At 46.5% G+C, this 22,791-nt stretch overlaps 2 protein-coding genes across 8 annotated transcripts in view; both read left to right on the forward strand.

Annotated features, from left to right (window-relative positions):
• The window catches only part of LOC114602539 (cyclin-dependent kinase 11B), a 143,125-nt gene that overhangs the window by 10,646 nt on the left and 109,688 nt on the right, over positions 1 to 22,791 (forward strand). The window lies entirely within an intron of this gene.
• Positions 1 to 22,791, forward strand: part of NADK (NAD kinase) — a 49,784-nt gene that overhangs the window by 8,376 nt on the left and 18,617 nt on the right. For 4 of the 7 annotated variants that reach the window (XM_028740897.2, XM_077931339.1, XM_028740895.2 and 1 more), the window contains exons 2-3: positions 409 to 608; positions 15,954 to 16,037. In XM_028740897.2, coding sequence (XP_028596730.2) covers positions 427 to 608; positions 15,954 to 16,037 — 266 coding nt within the window. In that variant the 5' untranslated portion in view covers positions 409 to 426. Of the gene's footprint in view, positions 1 to 408; positions 609 to 5,404; positions 5,609 to 15,953; positions 16,038 to 20,230; positions 21,057 to 22,791 lie in introns of those variants that run through there. The other 3 variants (XM_028740898.2, XM_077931342.1, XM_077931341.1) reach the window with 3 other exon arrangements.

A 22,791-nucleotide genomic window follows, 5' to 3' on the forward strand; every position in this document is an offset into this window, starting at 1 on the left:
AAGAACCGTTTCAGGTTAAGAACGGACCTCTGGAACGAATTAAGTTCTTAACCCAAGGTACCGCTTCTTCTAATATGATGTGTTCGTGGCATGATTAGTACAGGTGGCTGTGCTCAGAGCGGACCCATCTGAAATCACTGGACCGAAGTTAGTCCTTGTCGCAAATTTCAGTGTGTCTACTCCATGTGGGACTAATGTTGGATGCAACCTGGAGGCAGCATATCTCTGGGTATCAAGGGCTGGATCCATGTGTTTGAGAAAGACTCTCGCCTTTATGGCTACGAAACAGAATGCTGGGTTAGCTGGTCCTTGGGCTCCCATCCAGCAAAGTAGCTATTCTGTGGGTCTTGACCTGTCATTGGTTTTGAAACCTAACATTCACCTGAACCCTGCTTTTTTTCTTCCCAGGAAAGTTATTTTCTGATAATGGAGATGGAGCCGGAAGCCTTCAGCCCTGGCGGGGACAGTGCCAGCTCAGACTCCACCTGCTACCAATGCTCCTCATGTCGGGCCGACGAGGAGCGGAGCTGTGCCAACTCCATGCGTGGGCGGGCCAAGACGCGCAGCTTGTCTGCATCTCCGGCCCTAGGCAGCACCAAAGAATTCAGGTATGAAGCCAAGAGGCACTGAATTGACTCACGTAAATCTATGCCACCTGCTGGCTGCTAAGCTACATTTGTGCATATGTGCCAGAGGTTCCCCGTTGTCAGAACTCCCATAACTTTCTGACGGTAGGAAAGGAACCCTGGCAATCATCTCCTGAACATCTGGAGATCTTTGCCCTTTGTTAACAGGGATGTCCGTGCAACAAGGTCCTGTCCAAACACTGAGAGAGGTGGTACTTTATTTTTAATATTTCTATACCGTTTATATTAAAAGACCTCTCAGAGCAGTTTGTATTGTAAAAAAAGAAAGCATATTTAAAACATTTTAAAACAGAGAAACCAAATTGCAGAGTCCTAGGGCAGAAAAGTTACAGGGAAATGTCAAGCAATTAAATCGGGTTTTCTTCTCACAGACATCCAGTGAAGCTGAATGTTGGGAGATACAGAACAGATAAAAGAAAGGGCTTCTTCACACAGCACATTGTTCAGCTATGGATGCCCACTAACTTGGATAGCTTTTTTAAAGAATTGGGCAAAGTCATGGAGGTTAGGACTATCAACGATTACCAGCTATGATGGTTATGTTCTGGCTCTATGGTTAGATTGCTTCCAAATACAGTACCAGTTGCTGAGAGGGGAGAGTGCTCTTGTGCTTGAATCCTGCTTGTAGGTTTCCTGGAGGCATGTGGTGAGAGCAGGATGCAGGATTAGATGGGCCAATAGCCTGATGCAGGAGGTTCTTATGTTCTTACTAAACAATGAAGGCATCCAATAGTCCGTGCCTCCTGAATAATGGAGAGGAAGGCATTCCAGAAGTAAGGGACCACCACAAAGAAGGCCTTGCCTACATGCTTCTGCCAGATGTCTCTGTAGGTCATGGCTTCTCAAGGCCTCTGATTACCTTTGTGATCTACTCAGCCGGTATCAGGGAAGCCTGTCCTTTAGGTAATCTGGTCCTAAGTTGTTCAAAGCTTTATATGTTCATAACAAAATATTGGATGGCTCAATAGGCTAACAGGCAGTCTGTGCAGTTCTTTCAACACTAGTTCTTTCAACACATATGCATGACAAGAGGCTCCAGGTCAGTATCCTAGCTGCTGCAGTTTGCACCAGCTGAAGTTTCCAAGCCTCAATGGTAGCCCCATAGAGAGCTCATTATGAGAATCTAATTGGAAGGTGCCAATGTATGTATCATAGTGGTCAGGCTGTCCCCATCCAACACTGAATCTAGGAGGACGCCCTCACCCAAACTACATACCCATTCAGGATACGCAAACTTCCCAACTTCCAAATCTGGGAAACCAGTTACCCACAGAGCCTCCACCACCCAGCTCTTCACTGCAGACAAGTGAGGTCATGCACAGCCTCTCCTGATTCAGATGTTGCCCAGAAATAGAACTGGATGTCATCAGCATATTTCTGGCACCTCGCCAAAAAAATAAATAAATCTCCTAATGACTGCTCTGAGTGGTTGGTCCTATAGGTGTTAAAATAGCATTGGAGAAAAGTTGGTTCCCCCTGCAGCACCCTGCAGTACTCTTTGTCAAAAGACCACAAGGTGGCCTAGAACTTAGAACATAACAAACAGTGTGTGTCAGTGCACTACATAATAGCCTTATATAGCAAAACAATTAAAAGTTAAAATTAATAGTAATAAGCAGGGAATGTAATGCACTGGTCACGTAATGCATACTTACTAAGCAGCATTGTCAACTTTTACACAGTATCGTCCTGTCAATCTGGAGTGCAATAACATCAGTTATTACCTCTTTTTGTTGGGTGCAACTATAAAGCAGCATATCTAACAACAGCCTTCTGAAAAATAAGTGAGTGGGCAAATCAGTAGCAGGCTATCTAAACTGTATAAAGTCCTTCTAAAGTGTAGTCCTTCCACCATCTCTCTCCCACTTTCATGGGAGTGCAGTTCTTACCCCCTAATGGTACCCCAGGAGGGGAGACACCAAAGGGGTAAGTACCCTGTGGCATCTCCCCTTTGATTTTTTTTTATACAGTTTTATAATTTTGTGATGACCTATATACACACACACACATATACATATACATGATGGAAGCCTACCAACTTGTTCTTAGACAGCCGGGATGGAAAACAGCTTTTCACCAAGGCATACAACCAGGAAAAGAAGGTTGTAAAAATCCACTGTAGCTCAGTGGTAGAGCATCTGCTTTGTATGCAGAAAGTCCCAGGTTCAATCTATGGCAGGCATGTCCAAAGTCCATTTCGGGGGCCTAATCCGGCCCGTTGGCTGATTTAATCCGCCCCCCGTGGCAGTATATGTCCTGGGGTAAAATCCTAAAAGGGACGCGGGTGGCGCTGTGGGTTAAACCACAGAGCCTAGGACTTGCTGATCAGAAGGTCAGCGGTTCAAATGCCCGTGACGGGGTGAGCTCCCGTTGCTCGGTCCCTGCTCCTGCCAACCTAGCAGTTCGAAAGCACGTCAAAGTGCAAGTAGATAAATAGGTACTGCTCTGGCGGGAAGGTAAAAGGTGTTTCCACACGTTGCTCTGGTTCGCCAGAAGCGGCTTAGTCATGCTGGCCACATGACCCAGAAACTGTACACCGGCTCCCTCGGCCAATAAAGTGAGATGAGCACCGCAACCCCAGAGTTGGTCACGACTTGGACCTAATGGTCAGGGGTCCCTTTACCTTTACTAAAATCCTAAAAAAAGCTCAGCATTGTAACAAAAGCTCAACAACTTCAACAACTTTGGTCTGCCCTCACGCAAGTTCACTTCATTAAATCTGACCCTCTTTGAAAAAAGTTTGGACACCCCTGATCTATCTCATCTCTGGGAAGGGTTGAGAATTTCGCCTGTCTGAAATCTGGAGAGACACTTCCAGTTAGTGCAGCACTGAGCTAGATGGACCAATGGCTTGACTCGGTATAAGGCAGCTTTCTAGAAAATTAATGGTGATATTGTTGTTGTTGATCATAATGATGATAGTGTTGCATGCTACCCTAGTCTCTGAGCAGTGTGGGAATTCCAGATGCTTACCCAGGGTTCGTGTTTGCTTTGGAAAGAGGCACAGCAGAGGCAGTGGTGCCTTAATGATATATGGTTTATTTAAACACATGTACAACCTGAATCTGCAATGGAGAGGTTCACAGCATTAACTCCCCAAGATGGTCTTGCTTCTCCCAAAGCCACAGCCCTGGATTCCAGCAGAAATCAGACCTGTCTTTCTCTGCTTCTCCAGCCTGCCACTTTTGCATCCAGCTTCAGCTGTGGCTTTTTGTCTTTCGAATTAACCAGGGAGGGAGGCCCACCCATTCGCCCTCTGGTACAAAGCCACTCCCTTTGTTCCCTTAAGCAGTTACCTTTAGTGGGCCATTACCAGGACGCGGGTGGTGCTGTGGTCTAAACCACTGAACCTAGGACCTGCTGATCGGAAGGTCGGCGGTTCGAATCCCTGTGACGGAGTGAGCTCCTGTTGTTCGGTCCCAGCTCCTGCCCACCTAGCAGTTCGAAAGCACGTCAAAGTGCAAGTAGATAAATAGGTACCACTCCATCGGGAAGGTAAACAGCGTTTCCGTGCACTGCTGCGGTTCACCAGAAGTGGCTTAGTCGTGCTGGCCACATAATCCAGAAGCTGTCTGCTGACAAACGCCGGCTCCCTTGGCCAATAGAGTGAGATGAGCGCCGCAACCCCAGAGTGTCTGCGACTGGACCTAATGGTCAGAGGTACCTTTACCTTTACCAGGCTGGCCTAGCTATTCCAGCAGTTGAATATGTGCTGGATCCAGGAATTAGAAGGATTGATTCGTGTTATGAGAATTATAGGTCTAAGATATAAAATAAATGTACCAGGCAAACACATACATAAATATATAAACCACATGTCTGAAACAGTACAGGAAAATAATCCTGAAGTCATTTTGACTCTCTCTGTGACCTCAAATATTCCTCTGCTGTTTGGATGGAAATGGGAAAAGCCTCCCCATTGTCTCTGTGCTCACAAATCCTGCCTTAAGGGCACATTTGGGTATGAATAGGGTGAGCCTGTGACCTGGACTCAGGAATTAAGTATTTATCATCACAAAAGAATAGCCAGGCTCTCAAAGTAAACTCATCAACAGGTTTCCTGCCAGTCAGGATTCTGCTGTAGATGGCCCCTTCTGTGATGTATGTATTGGGGGGTGGTCTTGGGCTCCAGTGTGGGCAATTTCAAAAGTCTTTATAACGGGCTTGCACACCATTGTTCCGGGTTCCTCCTCCCTCCTGCATGTGGTGAGTGAGCACCCTGTTGTAGCAGTTAATAAAGATCAGGCTTGCTAGCTGCTTTGCCTCTCAATATTCTCTGGTTGGCCTCTGTTATTTTCTCCTACCGATAGAAAACCTACATAAGGACTCCTGGGTACCCCATAAGAGAAAAGGAGCAGTTTTTTTCTTATAACAATTAGATTTTAACATTTGCTGGATCCAGGGATTAGAGGGGTCTGACACACCCACACTCTCATAACAACAATAATAATGAGCTTAAAGATAAAGTCTGTCTCACTGCATTCAAACGAGGCATCAGGAATTCTATATTTCTTAAAATGACAGCTGGAAAGTTTTTAAATAGCAGGCAGTTTTGTTTCCCCACTAAACAGAACCAACAGTTGTGTGGTCTCTTGAAGTAGCTTTTTGTGGTTTCAGCTGTATGGTGACTAATGATAGTGCAAAGGTAACTTGCCAGAGATTGCTTGTTGCTCCACAGTATGCAAGTGCTGCCCATTTTCTATCTGATTTGCCAGACTTAATGTGAAAGCTTGTCACGTGGACAACTGGGACTGCTGGTAATCTGTGCAGGGATCATTGTCCCGGTTGTCATCACAAGAAAGGAAGGTGCTGCTTGCTCGATTGATCGCCAGAGTGCCTGCCTGCCTGCCTGCCTGTCACCTCTGTACAGCTTGAGACCATGGAGTTGCTTAGCAGGTAGAATTCTCTCTCTAGAGTGATAGACGATGGCTGCAATGTGGCGCTTTAGAGCTTAAATGAAGGCAAGTTGAAGCTTGGATCTCTTAGGGTGGAAATCTTAATTGTTTGTGGGCCATAGCCTTGCAACATATCAACTCTTAACTTTTTAGCACATCCACCTTTGTGCTGCCCTCTTTGTTTTCCTCTTGTCTTTAGTTCTCCTTTCTTCTTCCTCTGTCTCCCCCGCTTATAATACTTTAGAGAAGGAAAAGGGGAGGACAATACTGTTGGTGCAAACCATTTTAGGTGCAATCTGGTCATCAGTTGAATCCCACTTGCTGAAAACCACTAATCTAGGGGAAGAAGGGTTTATGTGCACATGTGTGCATATACTCTCCAGGGTTCTTCAGTGCTGGTTGTAGAAGGTATTTTCCCCCAACCAATGTAATCAGGTTGATGCTCTTTAAGGTAGAAATTGGCATCTGGCTGGCTTGCTCCAAATGTCTTTCATTACGTGGGGAAGAAGAAACAGAAAAGTAGACAGGAGAAACTGCAAGTGGGTGAAAGGCAGTACTGAAATTTGTGGTTGCAGCTGAGGGTGTAGGAGGTGGCTAGATAAGGGAGTGTCTTGTTTACCTTGAAAGTAAGTCTCACTCACTGTGTTAATGACACTTCTCCCTGCTAAGAGTGTTTTACAATTGCAGCCTTAGTCGCCTAACTTGAATATAACTTTATACTTGGAGAGGGATCGGGAAAGAGATTGTGGCCTTCTTTCACTCTTGGGTTAATTATTTAGTTATTTGCCCCTTAGCTTCTGGTCTCTCTTGTAAAAGTGTAATAGAAAGGTGCTCCTGCTGTCTTGTCGGTACATGCATTGGGGCGGAAGGGAGTATCAGGACAGTTTTTTTAAAAAATGATTTGATTTCTCCTAATCAAACCAGCTTAGCCACCTTTGCAACACCCAGCACATTAAATCTAGGTGAATCTTGCTAGCTGGCACCTTGCAAAAGAATCTGTTTTTCTTTTTGCCTTGAGGTGACATGACTTGTGTCTTTTCCTTTAGTACCTGAATTGCAGGTTGCCAGACTGAGCCTTCGTCCTGGCATGAGTGAACCCACGTTTCATAGAATTGTAGAGTTGGAAAGGGACACTGAGGGTCATCTAGTCCAACTCTCTGCAATGCAGGGATCTTAACCAAAGCACCCAAGACATATGGCCATCCAACTTCTGCTCCAAAGAAAGGTAGTCCACCACCTCCTGAGGAAGTCAGCTCCAGTGTCAAAACAGCTCTTACTGTCAGAAAGTTCTTCCTGATGTTTAGATGGAATCTCCTTTCTTGTAACTTGAAGACATTGCTTTGAGTCCTACACTCCAGAGTAGTAGAAAACAAGCTTGCTCCATCCTCCATGTGACAGCTCTTAAGATATTTTAAGATGGCTATCATATCTCCAGCCAGTCTCCTCTTTTCCAGGCTAAACATCCTCAGCTCCTAAGCAGTTGGCTCCTTACCTCTCTCGCCCTGACTTAGCCACTGTGATCCACGCGATGGTCACCTCCAGACTGGATTATTGTAACTCGCTCTACGTGGGGCTGCCCTTGAGACTGACCCAGAAACTCCAGCGGGCGCAGAATGCCGCGGCAAGACTCCTTACGGGGTCCTCGCTCTGAGATCAAATTCACCCGGTGCTATACCAGCTGCACTGGCTCCCGGTGGAGTACAGGATCAGGTTTAAGGTGCTGGTTGTAACCTTTAAAGCCCTATACGGCCTAGGACCCTCGTACCTGTGGGACTGCCTCTCCTGGTATGTCCCACAGAGGAACTTACGGTCTTCAAACAAAAACATCTTGTCAGGTCCCAGGCCACAGAGAGGTTAGGCTGGCCTCAACCAGAGCCAGGGCTTTTTCGGCTGTGGCCCCGATCTGGTGGAACGCTCTGTCGCAAGAGACTAGGGCCCTGCAGGACTTGACACCTTTCCGCAGGGCCTGCAAGACAGAGCTGTTCCACCAGGCCTTTGGCCAGGGCACAGCCTGACTCCCTCCTTTGGCAATCTTCACAGAACTCTAGCCCAATGGTTGCCATCAATTTGATTTGAATTAATTTTATAATGAAATGATTTTAGAATGTTGTATTATTTTATTGTTGTTAGCTGCCCTGAGCCTGGCTTTGGCTGGGGAGGGCGGGATATAAATAAAAAAATATTATTATTATTATATTATTATTAGGCTTTGTTTTCCAGACCCTTGGTCATCTTGGTCACCCTCCTGTGCACACGTTCCAGCTTGTCACTCAACACACTACTCCAGGTGTGGTCTGACCAAGGCAGAATACAGCGGTACAATTACCGTAATTTTCGCTCCAAAACATGCACCTTTTTGCTCCTAGAAAGTAAGGGAAAATGCCTGTGCGTGTTACGGAGCGAATGCACTCGACCGGAGCCATGGCTGCCGTCAGTCAAGCAAAGCGGGAGCCGCTTGCAGGGCTTTGCACGGCTCTAGCTTTGATTGCTTTACAGCCAGGAGGAGGGGGAGGAGCCGAGGAGGAGGGAGGGAAGGAGAGCCATGGCAGCAAAGCGGGCAGCAGCCGCTTACACGCGAGGAGGGACAGACAGGAGCCATAGCGAGCCGGAAAAAGCGCCGCGTAGCCAGCAACAGCTGCTGCAGCCTCAGCTAGCAAAGGTCCGTGCGCTCTCTAAACGGTGCAATGAGGCTGCAGAGGGACGGCAGGGCACAGGAGGGCTCTGAGCCACGAGCGCAGTGAAAACCAGTAAAAAAGTTTTTCAAAAGGCTGCTGGGGACAGGAGGGCATGGGATGAGGGAGAGGGGGAAATTACGATTCTCCCAGCGTCTCAGCTGATCCGCTGAGCAGGACTTGGGTTGCGGGGGATTCGCCATTAGCTGCGTAAAGCAGCAAAGAGGGAGAGAAGGAGCAAAGCGGGAGAGGAAAGGAGCTGCTTACACTGCTGTAAGTGGCTGCTGTCTGGTTGGCTCCTTTAAAGCAACAGTGCTCTTTCCCTCCCCCCTCCCCGCTCAGCTCACCAAAAAGCTCCTTTTCCACACACCCCACGCGAGCTCCTTCTCCCCTTAAACCCCTCTTCTGCATTATTAGCCGCATCCTTCTCCACACACCCCACGCGTGTTCCTTCTCCCCTTAAACCCCTCTCCTGCATTATTAGCAGCATCCTTCTCCACACACCCCACACGTGTCCCTTGTCCCTTGAATGCTTTTCCTTCCCTCCCCACTTAAAACGTGGTTACAAAGCACGGATCCACATGGATCCTCAGGATTTTTGCACTGGGTCACCCCAAGTTCACCATCAGATCACATAGCATATCCATGGCTACAGCCTGCACCAAAAAACACACGCACCCACTGTTTCATGGGGCTGCAATGGCGCAAAAACGTGGTTACAAAGCATGGATCCACGTGGATCCTCAGGATTTTTGCATTGGGCTACCCCAAACTCACCGTCAGATCACATGTCTGTGGCCACAGCATGAACCACAAAAATCATACATCCACTGTTTCGTTTAGAATATTTTTTTCTTGTTTTCCTCCTCTAAAAACTACGTGCGTGTTATGGTCAGGTGCGTGTTATAGAGTGAAAAATACGGTACTTCCCTTGATCCAGACACTATACTGCTGCTGCTGTAGCAGCCTGGAAGTGCATTATCTTTTTTTTGCTGCTGCATCACACTGTTGACTCATGCTAAACTTGTGGTCTACTATGACCCCTAGATACTTTTCACATGTACTATTGACAATTCAGCAGGGGCGTAGGAAGGGGGGACGGTGGGGGCGGGCCGCCCTGGGTGTCATCCATGGGGGGGGCAAAATCCCCCCTGGGCGGATTGCCGCACCCCCCCCGGGCACCAATCGCTGCACCAATCCCCCCCCCCGGGTGCCAATCTCCCCCAAAGGGCGCCGATCACTGCACTGGTCACCCCCAATGGGCGCCAATCGCCATGCCAATCGTCCCCCCTGGACGCCAATCACACTCAATGGGTGCCGATCACCGTGCCGATCGCCCCCCCTGGGTGTTGATCACTGTGCCGATCGCCCCCCTGGGTGCTGATCACCGCGCCGATTGCCCCCAATGGGCGCCGATTGCCATGCCAATTGCCCCCCTGGGTGGCTCGCCCTGACCCCCAGGTGCACGGCATGTGCAGCGCTCTGGGTGCCTGAGCAGCTAGTTCCGCCGCTGAATCCAGGTGTTCCCCATCTTATATTTGTGCAGCTGGTTCTTCCAATCTAAGTGCAGAATTTTGCATTTGTCTCTATTGAAATTCATTTTGTGAGTTCTCCAATCTGTTAAGGTAAGGCAAATTTGATGAGCCCCCGCTCTATTACTTCATCCAAATCATCTTTAAAGACATTGAACAACAACAGGCCCAGGACAAAACCCTGCAGGTCTTAAACTGCATCTTGGAGCAGTTGCTTCTGTACAGAGTTAGGGTACATATAGATGCACTTCAGTTTAGCTGTTGAGGAGAGATGTGAGGGCCTGTTACTTTAGCACTGTTCCCTTTTATGGATGTGTGTGTACCTTGTCACTTGATGGTTTTCAGCATAAAACAGTATAAAATATTCATTTAAACATAGCAATAAAAACAGACTTTAAAGCAGTAAACACTTTGTATTCAGCTAAATCCTACCCAGAATAAACCATTGAAATTAATGGGCCAAAGTTATTCATGTATTGTTAAGTTCTCCTTTCTCCCACGGTGGCTTACAGCGACAACTAAAAACATACAATGCACGCACACACACACACACACACACACACACATATGAAAAAAACAAGCAACCCTATCAAAAACAGCAGGTAGGTTAGGCAGAGAGTTGGCAATTGGCCCAAAGTATCACCCAGGGCGGTTCATGGACAAGTGGGGATTTGAACCCAAGTCCTAGTGAAACGCTAGCCACTACACCGCTGGCTTAGCCACCCCTGTTAGGCCAATAGCTCCCACTGCCATCCTTCAGGGTAAACAAACTGGGCTGAGGAGAGCTAGAACTTGCTCAGGTCTTACAAAGCTAGTAAAAATAAAAATAAGATAGAATCACAGACTAGGTAATGTTTGTGAGTTTATTTACACAGCTGCCTTAAAGCCCATTGTCCCTGTTCTAAAACTCCCCCCCCCTCCCCAATAGGAAAGCATAGATTCTCAGAGTGCTGCATCCGCTAATAACTCTGTGAGGTTGGTTAGGCTAAGAGGCAGTGGCCGGGCCAAAGCCACCCAGTGGGCTTCATGGCCACGTAGGTATTGCAACCCTGGTTCTCCTACATCTTAGTCTCACACTCTAACCACTACACTGGCTCTGAATCTGGAGGTCATTTGGGCTGTGGCAATACACGAATGTCAGGATGAGGATGCAGGCAGAGTCGATTTGAAGTTGCTAAAGTTCATGGGACTGTTTAGTCACTGGTCTAGGTACCCGTGATGATGGGGATTACTGCTTAAGTAATGATGACATGGTTATTGCTATAAATACTCAGAAGCCATAACCATGCCACTGTTACCTAAGGAGTAATCTCTGATGATCTTCCTTGGGTGGTGATTAGAAATAATGATGCTACTGCTTTCATCAGTGATTAAGAAAAAATGTTTTTACATCCTGTAATGGAGATGACACAATTTTACCTTATGACCAGGTTTTATTTATTGAACAAGATTTATATACCACTTGATCGTAATAAAACCTCAAAGCGGTTTACAGAAAGAATAAAGCAACGCATTGATTGCGGGGGGTGGACAAATAAAAACAACTATTTAAAACATTTTAAAAATGGTTAAAATCAATGATGAGCTAAAAAGAGATTAAAAGCATGCCAATATCCTATTTGGATAGCCTTGCCTAAACAAAAATGTTTTCAGCAGGTGCCTAAGAAGATGTCAGTAGGCAGGGAGTTCCGCAGTGTGGGTGTGTTGCCACTGCTTGTTGGCATGCTCACATTTTCAAAGGGTAGATATTGTTACTGGACACAGAATTCTGAGAATCTCTGCTTTTGTTCAGTGGGGAAAAGATAGTTTTAAAGGATGCAGAACTCTTGAGAATCTGTGCTTTGATTTAGTAACAATTACGAAGCATGCAATACTCTGAGAATCTGTATTTTTGTTCAGGGGGGGAAATTGTGTTTTAGAAGAGGAACCATGGGCTTTAAGGCAGTCTTGTAGATGAGCTCACAAAAGTTACCTAATCTGTGATTTTATTTTATTTTTATTTTTACTATATTTGTTTGTTTGTACCCCGCCCATCTGGCTGGGTTTCCCCAGTCACCCTGGGCAGCTTCCAACAAAAGATTAAAAATACATTAAAACATTAGTCATTAAAAACTTCCCTAAACAGTGCTGCCTACAGCTGTCTTCTAAGTGTCAGATAGTTGTTTTTTCTTTGACATCTGATGCAAGGGCGTTCCACAGGGTGGGCACCACTACTGAGAAGGCCCTCTGCCTGGTTCCCTGTAACTTTGCTTCTCGCAGTGAGGGAACCGCCAGAAGGCGCTGGACCTCAGTGTCTGGGCAGAACAATTGGGGTGGAGACGCTCCTTCAGGTATACTGGGCCGTGGCTGTTTAGGGCATTAAAGGTCAGCACCAACACTTTGAATTGTTCTTGGAAATGTACTGGGAGTCAATGTAGATCTTTCAAGACTGATGTTATGTGGTCTCGGCTTTCTGGCTTTCTAAGAGGTGGTATCCTATGTTACCAATCATTAGCAAGGGAAGACTTGCCTCTTTCATTAGCTCAGCAAGTTCCTGCTCTCCTCAGCCCAGTTTCCTTGCCCTGGAGGATAGCAATGGAAACTGTTGGCCTAGCTGAGGTGGCTAAGCCCATGGTGGTTCAAATCCCCACTTGGCCAAGGAACTCACTGGGTGTGACTTTGGGCCTTCTAAATGTTGTTGGACTCCATCTCCCATCAGCCCCAGGTAGTAGCATGATTAGTGTGGTAGGGGATGATGGGAGTTGGAGTCTCAACTTCTGGAGGAGACCTTGTATAGAGTGGCCTTAAACTTTCATAGAACTTTCATAGAACTTTCATAGAACTTTCATAGAACTTTCATAGAGTTGTAAGGGCCTGTGAGGGTCATCTTAAGTCCAACCCCCTGCAATGCAGGAATCTCAACTAGATTATACATGACAGATGGCCTTCCAACTTCTGCTTCAAAACCTCAAAGGAAGGAGAGTCCACCACTTCTCTTGGGAGTCTTTTCCATTGTTGAACAGCTCTTGCCATCAGAAAGGTCTTCTGATGTTTATTCAGAATCTCCTGTCTTGTAACATGAACCCATTGGTTCGGCTCCTAGTCTCAGGAGCAGGAGAAAGCAAGCTTGCTCCATCCTCCATATCATAGCCCTTTAGATATTGGAAGATTGTGTGTGTGTGTGTGTAGAACTTAGGTTGAATAATGTTGGAACTAAGAGCATTTCTTGCAGTGAGGTGTCGGACCATTCCGACAGGGCGTTCTTGGTGGTATTTTAATCTCCAGAAACTCAGCACACTGGGTCACATTGCTAAACACACCAAAAAGGACACACCAAAAATGCTGGCTGGTGCAGATACTTCTGGACAGAGCTGGTTCCAGACTTTAGGGGGCCGTTAGCATGGTGCTGATGATCCACAAACCAGAGCAGGTGTAGGGTTAGTCCTGTGAAATCTACCCACCCCACAGATCCATGGAACCAGTAGAATATATAGATCTGTGGGCCTAAGCATTACATTTTGTGTCACTTAAAAATGGATAACGCCTGCCGTTGATGAGAGCGGGGCTTGGCCCCCGTTTGAAAGCGTCACTGCTAAGAAGCATCCAGGGGCCCGCACTGCAGGGAAAGTGGAGAATGGCAGCATGGCTAAGTCTGGCCAGCTTGGGGGCCCCTTCCAAGGCCAGTTCCTGAGCTGGACAACTGCTGGCACCAAGCCTACTCATGGAGGAAGGGGTTGTCAGCGTCCACACCACCTCTCTCGAAAGTACTGTTTGCATCGTAAACGTGGGAGACCGCAAGGAGCTCCCCCTGACCCTGCGGCAGTTGTCTTTTACTAATTAGCATCCCAACCAGGGCTGCTTGGGAGAACCAGGGGTGGGAAACCACCCTCCAGAACTGCTAGAGGGAAAACACTCTGGCTTCCGCTGCGTTTTGGAATTTCCTGACTGTGTTGTGCTTTGCTTGGCTTGGCCTGCCTTGCAACAGCCGGGAAGTTCCACAGTGCTGTGGCGCCATCTCATGCCGTGTTCAGTTTTACTGCTCAGTGCAGGGGTGGGGGTTAGAGGAAGAAGAATGCTGGGGGATTTTGCTGTCCATGGCAGGACTCCTGTACCAAACGGCTCTTCCACCTTCAGATCATGCCGCTCTACTGGGGACTGCAACCTAAGTGCAGCACCCTGCTGCCTTGGTATAGGTTTGCCTCCAATTTCAAAGAAGAAAATGGGTAATGTGACCAGAAACCTAGTACTACCAGGGTGTGTTAAAAGTTGCTACTGTTTATGACTGTAACAGAAAATTGTACAGTGGTACCTCGGGTTACATACGCTTCAGGTTACATACACTTCAGGTTACAGACTCCACTAACTCAGAAATAGTACCTTGGGTTAAGAAATTTGCTTCAGGGTGAGAACAGAAATCGTGCTCTGGTGGCGCGGTGGCAGCAGGAGGCCCCATTAGCTAAAGTGGTGCTTCAGGCTAAGAACAGTTTCAGGTTAAGAACAGACCTCCAGAACGAACTAAGTACTTAACCCGAGGTACCACTGTATATATAAAAGAAACCCGTATTGCCACACTACCTCTTTTTTATCATAGGCATGTAGTAGCTTATGCATTTGGCTTTGCTTCCCAGCCTGTATGTGTGGCACAGTTTCATGGCACTTTAGAAGCTCACTTTTTGAGCTTCTGGTTTAAAAAGTGAAGAAGGAAGTTTCTAGCCCAATTGGTGGCCTTGTAAAAGAGTCCCACCAAAGTTAAAGGTAAAGGTACCCCTGCCCGTACGGGCCAGTCGTGTCCGACTCTAGGGTTGTGCGCCCATCTCACTTAAGAGGCCGGGGGCCAGCGCTGTCCGGAGACACTTCCGGGTCACGTGGCCAGCGTGACATCGCTGCTCTGGCGAGCCAGAGCCGCACACGGAAACGCCGTTTACCTTCCCGCTTGTAAGCGGTCCCTATTTATCTACTTGCACTCGAAGGTGCTTTCGAACTGCTAGGTTGGCAGGCGCTGGGACTGAGCAACGGGAGCGCACCCCACCGCGGGAATTCGAACCGCCGACCTTTCGATCGGCAAGCCCTAGGCGCTGAGGCTTTTACCCACAGCGCCACCCGCGTCCCTATCCCACCAAAGTTACTAGCCCACAATAATTTTTACCTGATGGGGAGAGAGGCTGGCAGAGGAGGGGCAGAAAGCTCTTTCCATGCTGCAGCAGCCCATTGCATTTTTTGTTCTGCCCCTGCTCCACCAGCCAGCTCATTCGCCAGCCAGCAGTTTCTTGTTGCCTGTGGTGACCAGGCAAGCGCTTAGGTAAGACATAAGATTTGCTTGAAAGAGTGCAGGCCATGCTAGCAGAAATCTCAGAAGCTGAAAGGGGAGTTGCTGAACAAGGTTTCCAGAGTTTGCGGAGGCTTCAAGCCCTATGATCCCTTATATAGTTAGGTAGAATAGATTATGCAAAATAAGCACAACCAGGCAAATTGGTTCGATTTATTCAGGGTGCAAAACGCAGTGCAATTTTTTAGGGGGGAGTGGGATTGTCACAGAACTTGGATTGTCGTGGATGCATAATTTTAAAACGCAATCATGTTATGTTTAAAAAACTAAGCCAACTAAGTTCTACTCAGAGTAGGCCCATTGAAACAAAGAACCCAAGTGAGTCATGCCCATTAACTTCAGTGGATCTATTCTGAATGGGGCCAGCATTGGATACAACCCTTAAGCATGGAAGATTCACCATTGCGAATGTACGAAATGTCCCTCTCCAGCTCTAATGATATAATGCCATTCAGGCGGACTGTGTGAGTGTGTTAATGATTTACTTGTGCTAGGGAAACGTAGGATAGCTAAGGCGAAGTGCGTCTGTTAGTCATTCAGGATGCAGTTTGCATATTATGCAATTTGTAAGCTTCCTTCCCTTGCACAAATCACTCTGGAGGCTGTCATAGTTCGTAAAGGGACACGATACAATAACACCGCCCCCCCCCCCCTTGTTGCTGCTTCAGGGCTTCTAGCTCATATCCTGCACCAGGGAACTCAGTTCAGCTCCATTTGAGGAATCTTAGAAATGCTTTTTAGGAAACGAGGGCCATAGCTGAATATGAATCCTGTTTTATTATCATGATGCTTTTGTGCATGAAGTTGGGGCTGCCTTAAAAAACAACAACCTCTTTTTGAAAAGTCTCTCCAAGAACCTTAGATTAACTAAACTTAACTAAACTGTCTCCTTCTTCTTTCAGGAGGACGCGCTCCTTGCACGGACCATGCCCAGTGACCACATTTGGACCAAAAGCCTGCATGCTGCAGAATCCCAAAACTATCATGTAAGTGCCTCCGCCTTCGGGGAAAAGGTCCTGATCCCATTCATCTGATTCTCTGCTGTTAAATAATTAAACATATTCATTCATTCCCATACATACTTGTGTCTTCTTCAGCTGCATTCATTCATAGATTTGGCTGCCCATTTATGGCAATACAGGGTGCTGTGCTGAAATGGAGTTATACCGATGTGCTTGCGTGTTTGCAGTTACCATTGAATTGCTTGCTTGCTTTGGCTATTATTATTATTATTATTATTATTATTATTATTATTATTATTTAAAGCCATTATTGCCCGAACTTACCATGAGGTGTTCTGTTTACAGGAGCTTTATTGCTTTGTAAAGCATGAGTAGGTTTACCCTGTTTTGATGTAGCATCTTCATAAATGGACAGCCGAGGTGCAAAGGCTTTTGAGGGCTCCCAGGTTCTGATCCAATACAGGAGGAGGCCATGTCTCAAAAGGTAGCAGGTGTTTCCTTGGGAATAGGTGTCGGCCATCAGTGGTAAACAGATGATGCTCTGCTGCAGAGCTGGTTCAGAAAGCTTTCTAGAGATGTCAGTCCAACTGTGGTCTTACCTTGCAATCTACTTTTGGGTTCTTAAATCCAGGCCATAGCCTACCAAACTGTCAGTTTAAAATTTGGGGTGTGTTAATTGTTCTGTTGTTTTACCGCATCTTAGTTATGGATACTTATATTCTAGTATTTTAATTGGATTTGTTTTATTGTGTATTATAATTACGGGTATTTATATTCTAATGCTTGTATAATCAGGTGGTGTTGTTGTTTTTAATTAATTTTTATTGAAAATTTTCAATCGGAAATAATTAACAGCGCTACTTATTTGGGCCATGTCTTCAAGTATTATGCACAATTAAAATCTGCATCAGTCTAAGCCATGCATGTCACTTTCAGTCATTGTCCAGTGAATGAAACATGCATTGCACAGAAGAGCTGATCAAAACTGTATGGCAAAGTTCTTCATACAGTTATCCAGGCCTCTTTTAAAGTTTTCCTTTGGTTTGTAGGTGTCTTCAGTGGTGTAAAACATGGAGCCCATGTTCTTACTTATTACATTTCACACCCAAATTTCATCTTTTGCATGCAGTGGGAAACAAGTAAAGATTTTTCGTACTTGTTTGTTTTACCACGTCCCTTTCTAAAGTGTGTGTGCGGGTTTTATAGAATGGGTGACACCTTTGTGACCAGGATGTCAAGGAATCACATAACATGCGACAGGGGAAGGGCCATGACTCAGTAGCAGAGCGTCTGCTTTGCATAAAGAAGGTTCAATTCCCAGCATCTCCAGGTGGGGCTGGGAATGTCCCCTTCCAGAAACCCCAGAGAACTGCTGCCAGTCAGTGTAAAAAAGGTAAAGGACCCCTATGGGACGTGGGTGGCGCTGTGGGTTAAACCACAGAGCCTAGGACTTGCCGATCAGAAGGTTGGCGGTTCGAATCCCCACGACGGGGTGAGCTCCCATTGCTCGGTCCCAGCTCTTGCCAACCTAGCAGTTTGAAAGCATGTCAAAGTGCAAGTAGATAAATAGGTACCGCTCCGGCGGGAAGGTAAACGGCGTTTCCGTGCACTGCTCTGGTTCGCCAGAAGTGGCTTAGTCATGCTGGCCACATGACCCGGAAGCTGTACGCCGGCTCCCTCGGCCAATAAAAAGAGATGAGCGCCGCAACCCCAGAGTTGGCCACGACTGGACCTAATGCTCAGGGGTCCCTTTACTTTTTAAAGGAGCCCAGGACTCTTAAGTCCAGTCAAAGGCGACTGTGGGATTGCGGCACTCATCTCGCTTCAGGCCAAGGAAGCAATCCCTTCCAATCAGCAATCCCAAGAGGCTCAGTGATTTAGACCCCACAGCGCCACCTGCGTCCCTAATGCCAGTCAGTGTAGACAACACTGAACCACATGGACTAATAATAATAATAATAATAATAATTTATTATTTGTTCCCCGCCCATCTGGCTGGGTTTCCCCAGCCACTCTGAGCAGCTTCCATAGAAACCAAAAAACACTAAAATATCATACATTAAAAACTTCCCTGAACAGGGCTGCCTTAAGATGTCTTCTGAATGTCAGGTAGTTGTTTATCGTTTTGACATCTGATGGGAGGGCGTTCCACAGGGCGGGCGCCACTACCGAGAAGGCCCTCTGCCTGGTTCCCTGTAGCTTTGCTTCTCGCAATGAGGGAACCGCCAAAAGGCCCTCGGCGCTGGACCTCAGCGTCCGGGCAGAACGATGGGGGTGGAGACGCTCCTTCAGTGCGTTTGTATAAGGTTTGTATAAGGCAGCTTCCTCTATTCCTCTGTTTTAAGCAAAAGGTTGCTGCTGATCAGTGTAGATAGCAACTGAGCTAGCTTATAAGCCAGCTTCCAACATGTCAGTCAGCTAGTGGTTGCTTTTAAGAGTAATCATGCTAGCTGGGACTGATGGGAGTTGTAGTCCAAAATATCTTGAGGGCACCAGGTTGGTGAAGGTTGTTTTAGATCAACTTGGGTTCAGTCCTGATATGGGTGTTTGAAACATTATTCCCCTGTTTGCTTTTGGCAGACCAGTCTTCCCCACCCCTCACTTTGTTTAATTCTGGTCCAGAGGGATGGATGGGAGCAAACACCATGCAACTGGGTGAACTAGTTTAGTCAATGCCACCTCGAACATCACCTGCCAGGAGACATTGTTAATATTTGTCTAGCTCTAGCACAACGCTTATTGAACGGAGCGGCCTGCGCTTTTAATTTTCTCTCTCTTTTGTGTCCCACTCCTCTTCCTCCTTGATCTGTACTTTCCAAAACCAAAAGAGGCAGGGTGTGGGTGAGTCCACTTCCTCTTCCAGTTGCTTCAAGGTGTGGTTGACCGTCAGATTTTTACAGATGTTGGTCCTTTTTTTCTAAATCGCATTATCTTCTGCTTAGTGCCCCCCCCCGGCTCAGCCACTTCCCCACTGTCATAGCCAAAGGCAAGCTGACCATTCAGGGAAGTCCCGTAGCTCAGTGGTTAGAGCATCTGCTTTGCATGCAGAAGGTCCCAAGTTCAAAACCTAGTATCTCCAGGTGGGGCTGGGAAAATCCCCCAAGTCTGAAACCCCGGAGAGCCTCATTCAGTGACTATATTAAACTAGATGAAGCAATGATCTGACTGCATAAGGCAGCTTCTTATTTAAATCAACCCTTTATTCAGAAGCATGAGGACTAGAAACTTAGTTTATCCTTAGGGAAAAGGATATCCCAGTGGTAGAGCATCCACTTATTGTAGCATGTAAGAGGCAGTGTTAGAAATTAGCCAGGCACGTTTAGCGACTGGCTTGGGTCCAATTGTGACCACGTGAAGCTCTCTGGAGGCCAGGTTGATGACTTTGGAAAGCAAAATGCCATTTAGAGAAGGATGTGAAATATTTTCCCTCAAAGCTTGAATTTGTTTTATTTTGGATTGTTTTATTTACTTTTTTAATGTGTTGTAAACTACTTTGAGATTTGTTCTTTAAAATGAAAAGCTGTAGAAATGATGATGATGATGATGATGATGATCATCATCATCATCATCATCATCATCAATTTCAAAAAAACAGCACCCAGAGATTCCACTGTGGCGACCGTAACCTAGGTTTAATTTGCCATTTGGCGATTAAATTAAATATCTGAGTTTCTAACACTGCTAGAAGGTTCCAGTTTCAGTCCCCAGCATCCCCAGGTAGGGCTGGGGAAAATACCTGGAACCCTGAAGAGCTGCTGCCAGTCAGTGTAGGCAATACTGAGACAGATGCTCCAATAGCCTGACTTTGTATAAGGCAGCTTCCTGTGGCTCTTCTCTCTTGCCCACCTGCCAATTTTAGCATACAAGGGAGTGAAGGGAAGAGGTCTGCTGCCTGGCAGGTGAGTGGACAAATAACCTGTCTCGTGCAGATGAGACCTAACAAATCACCTGCTCCCTGTTTATCACATCCCTGAAGATAGTATCTTGCAAGAACACTCCTCTTCTGTTGCACCCTGTGAGGATTCAGTCTGCCTCCTACGGCTTGGGAGCCGAAGGGTTAAGGGATGATTGCCACTTACTCAACTTTGGACTTACATCATGCATTTTTATCACCAGATTCTGGCAGCTGAGCAGCCGCTGCTGCTGCTCCTCCCTCTGGGGCGAGCAGGGATATAATGACAGCATGTGTTGAGATTAGTCCAGCCCAGAGGGTTTCCAGGAGGCACTTAGAGCTCTTTAATTGCCCAGACAGACAGCAGATCATAACCCCAGCAGTCTAGAATAGCCTTCAAGCGAGGGAGCCGTTTTGCCAGGCAAGAAGGGAGAAGGCAGCTGAGCTTTTAAAATTCTACCGGGAGATCTTCATCCTTCTTCAAAACTTGACTTTTTTTTTAAATACATGTAGCTTCAAAAAAAATTCTTTTTTTAATCCCCACCCCCTGCATACACACACACACACACACAAATTGAAAGCTGTGCTCTCTCTTTCCTGTTGCCTTTTAATAAGAGGAATTTAACAAAATCCAAGATTAAACTTGCAGCGGTTTCCTAAGTGTTGCATGAAGGCACACTAAGCCGTCTGGTGTTGATTAAACCCCTTTCGTGGGGTTTTCTCCCCCCCCCTTTTTTTTTTTTTTTTTGGTAAGCTGCTGTTATGCAGACTGACCTGGCCGAAAAAAATATTTAACAAATACGCTAAGTTTTTGCTCCTCCTTTTTCTAATCTGGTAGTTTTTGGGATCCTTTTGTTTAAGCAACTTTTAGCCTCCTTTTTATGGGGAACTGCTTCTTTATGAAATGGCAAGGCTGGTTTGGTTTGGTTTCATTTCATTTTGACCAAAGCAATCTGAAAACAGAGGCTATCTGAACTTGGCGGGCGTGATGTTTTTTGCAAGGTAGTAGTTCGGCTCCAAAAGATTATTTCAAGGCCTTTTTTCTGCTGTTGAGTCTAGCTGTGGGTTTCTCTGTGACTTGTGCAAAGAAAAACAATGAAGATATTTCAGCGTATTAATGATCGCTCCTTTGGAAGCTCCGCTTGGAAGTGGTGAGTAGACCGGGGGCGGGGGGGAGAGGTTTTATCCACCTTTCATGTTATGAGCCAAACCTTCGGTTAGTTTCAATGGTGGCTTGGATTTCTTTAAGTGGGGCATGGAGCTATGTCCAGTGCTATTCAGAGTAGACCCAATGAATGGACTTGGGTCCATTCATTTCAGTTAACTTAAGTAAGGTTTCATTGGATGCAACTCGTAGTCGCCGCAGAGCTGATACGTAGCTCTACAAACTGACCCAGATAGGTTGAGCAGATTGTGTTGAAATCCTTTATGCTTTTTCTGGTCCCCCAGGTATGAGGAAGGGGTGGTTTTCTCATCTGAAACCCACTTTACGGCTACTCTGCCGTGGGAATCTCCCTTTCCTTAGGGCATTCTTGTTCTCACCCCGGCCAATAAAAAATCAGTTGCCAAAGGACTACTTCCTTGTTTCTTCCTCTTTTTTGTACACATTAGGTTTATTTTTATATGTCTTCATGTGCATCCCCTCCACCCACCCAACCCTTCATCAGGGCTATTCTGCGGTCTGCCTGGCATTCTGCATTTTGCGCAAGAGTGGGGTATCCAGCAACTGTATAGAGAATACAAGAATAACATCAACTCTCTCCACATTCTGGATTCAAGACAGAGTTGGCTGGGGTTGTGGTAGTGGTGGGAATTTGCTCCTTTTGTATCCTTAGCTCTTCCTCTGGGGAAGGGTGGGCTAACAGGTGTCACTCCAGATGATGATGATGATGAAGAGCAGCACTGGGTAGCTCAGTTGGTTAGAGCTTGGTGCTGATTACACCAAGGTTGCAGGTTCAATCCCTGTATGGAACAGCTGAATATTCCTGCACTGCAGGGAGTTGGACTCGATGATCCTCAGGGACCCTTCTAACTCTACATTTCTCTGATTCTAAGAAGATGGTGATAGCCATTTATTATCGGCTCTTCATGCTGAGGTCTCAAGGCAGATCACAACAATTAAAACACAACATTAATATCGAAACACAATATTGGGCTGCAGCACCCATCATTCCTGACCGTAAGGCACACCAGCTGGGTCTGATGCGGAGGCTGGGAGTCCAATGTTATCTAGAAGCCTACAGGTTTCCCATCCCCTGAGCTCGGAGCTTAAGAGCAGCAGTCTCACAGCAAACCTTGTGTCACAGTGAGGTTAAAACAGTCTGCCTAAGGCCACCTAAGGCCAGGGGTTTTTTTGCAGACGAGAGCTGGTGGCAGATAGGAATCCACCCAGTTTTTCTGCACAGAAGGCCAAGGACGACTGGCTTCTGTGACGGTGCAGGGTTGCCTAGGTTGACTCCCTCTGTGCTCTGTCTCCGAGGTCGGAGACAGGAGTTGTTTCTGAATATCAGTTGCTGGAAGCCACAAGAGGGGAGAGAACTCTTGTCCTTGGGTGCTACTTGCGGGTTTCCAACAATGGGCATCTGGTTAGCCACTGTCAGAATAGGATCCATGGGCCATTGGCATGAGCCAGCAGGATATTCTTACGTTATGTTCCTATTATTTTTTAACAGCGTTGCTCTTCTCAGAACAAATAAGAGTTTCTTATAATTAACTATTAACCACAAATTTAGATACTTCTGCAAAATCAAAGTAGCGTAACCGTGGTTTTTGAAAGGAACAATACCGGAATCGAAGCAAGTTCCTGTACATTTCACCAATGTTCAGTAATGTCTCTAGAAATCTATATGATTCACTGCACCACTACTTCCCGGAGGCTTTCCTCTT

Source organism: Podarcis muralis, chromosome 7 (assembly GCF_964188315.1).
Source record: "Podarcis muralis chromosome 7, rPodMur119.hap1.1, whole genome shotgun sequence".
Lineage (NCBI taxonomy): Eukaryota > Metazoa > Chordata > Lepidosauria > Squamata > Lacertidae > Podarcis > Podarcis muralis.